The sequence below is a fragment of the Zeugodacus cucurbitae genome, chromosome 5 (genome assembly GCF_028554725.1).
Source record: "Zeugodacus cucurbitae isolate PBARC_wt_2022May chromosome 5, idZeuCucr1.2, whole genome shotgun sequence".
Taxonomy (NCBI): Eukaryota; Metazoa; Arthropoda; class Insecta; order Diptera; family Tephritidae; genus Zeugodacus; species Zeugodacus cucurbitae.
This window is the reverse complement of record NC_071670.1, coordinates 69,087,925-69,091,611: the sequence shown is the minus strand read 5'-3', so window position 1 is coordinate 69,091,611 and position 3,687 is coordinate 69,087,925. Positions and strand designations below refer to the sequence as shown.

Here is a 3,687-nt window from a genome sequence, read left to right as displayed (position 1 = left end):
GTTGTATTTGTATTTGTATTATTGTTAATCTCGAATCGCTTCGTTTGAGTATTCTGGAGCTCCTTTTTAAGAATTCTGTTGTTGCCTAAATACAAAAAAATAAATATTTTAAGCTGATACCGATACCGTTATTACCCGAGAGAGTATATTTCAACTTTTATGGTAATACAATTTTCCGAGTTCATCTAATCAACAACAGAGATGTGAATTATTTTTGGTAGTTTGAGAATTAAAAATTCGAAATTTATTTTTTAGAAAACTTATTTTTCAAAATCATTTGTTATTATTAATATTAGAAGTAAAAAGTATATACTTAAATGTAAATTTACAGTAACACCTTTCTCACTGCCTATAGCTTCTCATACTCTAACCAAAACTCCCCATCAACTCCCATTATAAAGGTAGGTGACGCGGGTAGCGTTTCAGGCACAGTTTTTGCACAGCATTTGACGCGATAAGACTTGAATATTTCCACGAGACATGTTTTGACCTCCACCATAGCAAAATGCATGCCTGAAAAAAATATTAAAATATCAGATAATCTTTGGGATAAATATAAACCAAAAGGAAGTAAGATTATGCGAGGCTTTAAAGTTAGTCCAAAGCTTGCTAAATTCGACACTCACCCGCACATATGCGCGGTCCACAACCGAATGGCATGAATATGCCTCTTTTCATTAAGTCCAGATGTTCACCGTTGTTGAAACGCTCCGGATAAAATTCAAATGGCTTCGGAAAGTAATCGGGATTATGGTGATAACTAAATATGGGCACACTGACCACATCGCCAACACGTATTGGTATTATATGGCCATCGCCGACATCAAGTTCCGTGGGTTCGGTACAGATGCGGGCGTAAAAGGAGACGACCGTGATAAGGCGTATGGTTTCTAAATAAAGAAAGTTTAGTTAGCATATAGTTGAGAGACACTTTTTTTATCCAACTTACCGTTAACACATTGATCCAAATAGGGAAGGTTACACAGTTTTTGATAGCTAACAAAACCATCCTCTTCGAGATTCTCCAATATTTCAGCGCGTAACTTATCCTGATACTCCGGATGATGCGCTAACTGTTTGAGGAAAAGATAATTATATATTTTAGATTTAACAATTTTTTCTGAGCTAAAACTTACATAGAAGAGTGTGTGGAAGAGCGCTGTTGCCGATGTTTCGAAACCATCCAGCATTGTGGTCAATATATGGCCGACCATATCGTCATGTGTTAGACCCTTCTTTTCTTGCAGCTGCCGCAGATGGTTTAGGAAATCAACTCTGCTCTGACTATTTACATCTTTGGCTCGCAGCTCGAGCGCATCCTTGGTAAGCTGCGAGAAGAATCGATTGGTTTCATCCGAGAACAAACGCTTTTGTGCGAAAGGTCGGAGCCAAGGTAACGGTAATAACTTAAAATAAGTGTTCATTGAATTGAAAATGAATTGCAACCATTTGGTTTGCGTTTGAAGATAAATATTCGGTTCATCTGGTTTAGCAAGCGTATTCGTCTCAATGCCCCAGAGGAATTCGCCCAAAACGTTCGAGGTAAAGCAGAAGCCGAGCTGTGGAGAATGTGTGAGATATTTGAGCATATTTGTAAGTAGTTAAAGTGGAAATAATATTTAATTGGATTATCGTTGGAAACAATCTACATATAGTGGATTCTCAAACTGCTGATCGATATCTTCAGTACTGTAATTTCTCTTCGATTCGGTTACGGTATTAATTAGAAAATATTGGGATCTTATAGTCCCTTACTTACATTTTTGGTTTCAATGACTGCATTGCCCTGATCAGTTCTTGCTTCAAGATATTTAGATAGTTTCGCTGCACAGCCTTTTAGAATTGGAAATGCCGAATTAAGCTGAAAAATAATATTTTAAAATTAATAATAAGAGTTCTGTTTTTTAAAAATATATTATATTTCTCAGTAAATCCACAAATTACCTTATTTTGGCTTAATCCTGTAACAACTTCGGCACGCTTCGTTTTCCATGAATCATCGCTCGTAAAGAACGGACTTTGCGCAGCTAGCTTGTCTGCTTTTCTGTCATAAATCTATTTAAAGTAAAAACACCTTGAGTTTAACTATAATTTTTATATTCTTACGGCCAGATTAATGATATTATAGTTTATCAATTTAAAGGCGGAAAAATCTCGAAAATCTCATTATTTTCGTTAATCTAATTTTTTGTTCGATAATCCAAAATTGCCTACACCTAAGATTTTTTTCCAAATTTTGATTGAATACCTAATCTTTTCCAAACTTTTTGTGTCGAAGATATTTAGAACATTAAATGTGAAAATGAAATCTCAATTTCAATGAGGAATTATTAATTAATCATGATTTATTTCCTTTTGTTAGTTTTGTTTTAGTCCTGTACCCAGTGTTGGTCTTGCCTCACTTCACTTCAGTTCACTTCAATATTATCGTTTTTTTCACATAACACTATTGAATTACTGTAATATTTGTCCCATACTTACCCAATTAGCCGCTACATTGCCGCGAAACTTGCTAAAGTTCTTCACCAAAACGTCTTGAGCCAGTTCTGGGTCAAGAATTAGAATTTGTGGATTTCGCGTCAAGAAGACGCCAATGACACGATGTGTCTTTTTGTACTTGCTGAAATTTATTAAAAAAGTTTTAAAGGTTTCTGCTTAAAGAATAATACTTTGTTAAATCTCAAGTGAAACAAAAATATAACAATATTCGATGTAATTATATAGAATAAATATTAAATCTATATATGAATACTTCTACAATAATTCATCACTATGTAAAACTTTATCCGTATCATTGTTTACTAACATAAAATCTATTTACCTATAAATCTCATCCACGTCATAGACAAGTGGTTGCTTGCCGGTTATCGCACTTGGAAAATTCCCCAAAAATATATTCGGCTTCGGACCAGCCAAGCCCAATTGCTTAAACACACCATGATGCCAGGTCAAATATTTGTAGACCAGTGCGATTACAGCAGCGAGCAGCGCCAAAGTGACTAGAAGCGGTTCCATTTCTGTACTGAATCTATTAAAATTTGGTATGGCAAATGAAATCTTCTTATCAGCAGAATCGGCTACCAGTAAGTAGACATACACACATTGTTAAATACGCTACATATATATGTCAACTTTTTTATTACTACTCATGGTATTTACTGAATTATTTCTTAACACATACACTTAAGCGTTTAATAATAATATACTTAATTAATCAATAATCATTGATTATACTCATTATTGATAATTAAAGCGTGTGCAAAAAGCATAAAAAACTCTTTTTTTTTTTACAATCGAGATTATACAATTTTATGCTCTTACAACAAGTGCTAGAGAAGAAAAACGATTTTATTTGCTCACATGTGTACATAATTTGCAATTTGTCGCAATTTATGTGTTTTAACTGAAAAGTAATGAAAACAGAAACTGTGATTACGAGTAGGACCAATTCCAGCTCTGGAAGTATAACTATCTCCTATTTGGTTCCATAAGCTTAGTTTAGTAGCAGTTCTTCTTCTTCTTCGAATCTCCGAAAAGATTTCTGTCAATTCCAAAACTTCTCTCAAGTCTTCTTTGCTTTTATAAGATGAACTAGAGAGAAGATTTCCGGAAACTTCAACTAATAGGGCTTCATAGTTTTTGAGATATATAATTTCATCTTAAAAGGAATGGTGCTTGAATGTGTGA

General features: G+C 34.1%; 1 protein-coding gene across 1 annotated transcript; it reads right to left on the bottom strand.

Annotated features, from left to right (window-relative positions):
- Window positions 1-208: 208 nt before the first annotated feature.
- Window positions 209-3,105, bottom strand: LOC128922162 (probable cytochrome P450 309a1; the record flags this gene model as incomplete). The annotated part of the gene is made up of 8 exons (XM_054231815.1): window positions 209-513; window positions 627-890; window positions 950-1,073; window positions 1,137-1,559; window positions 1,760-1,861; window positions 1,945-2,055; window positions 2,482-2,620; window positions 2,822-3,105. Coding segments are annotated over 8 exons (1,611 nt in total), but the record flags the coding sequence as incomplete, so codon positions are not given.
- Between the last annotated feature and the right edge of the window lie 582 nt (window positions 3,106-3,687).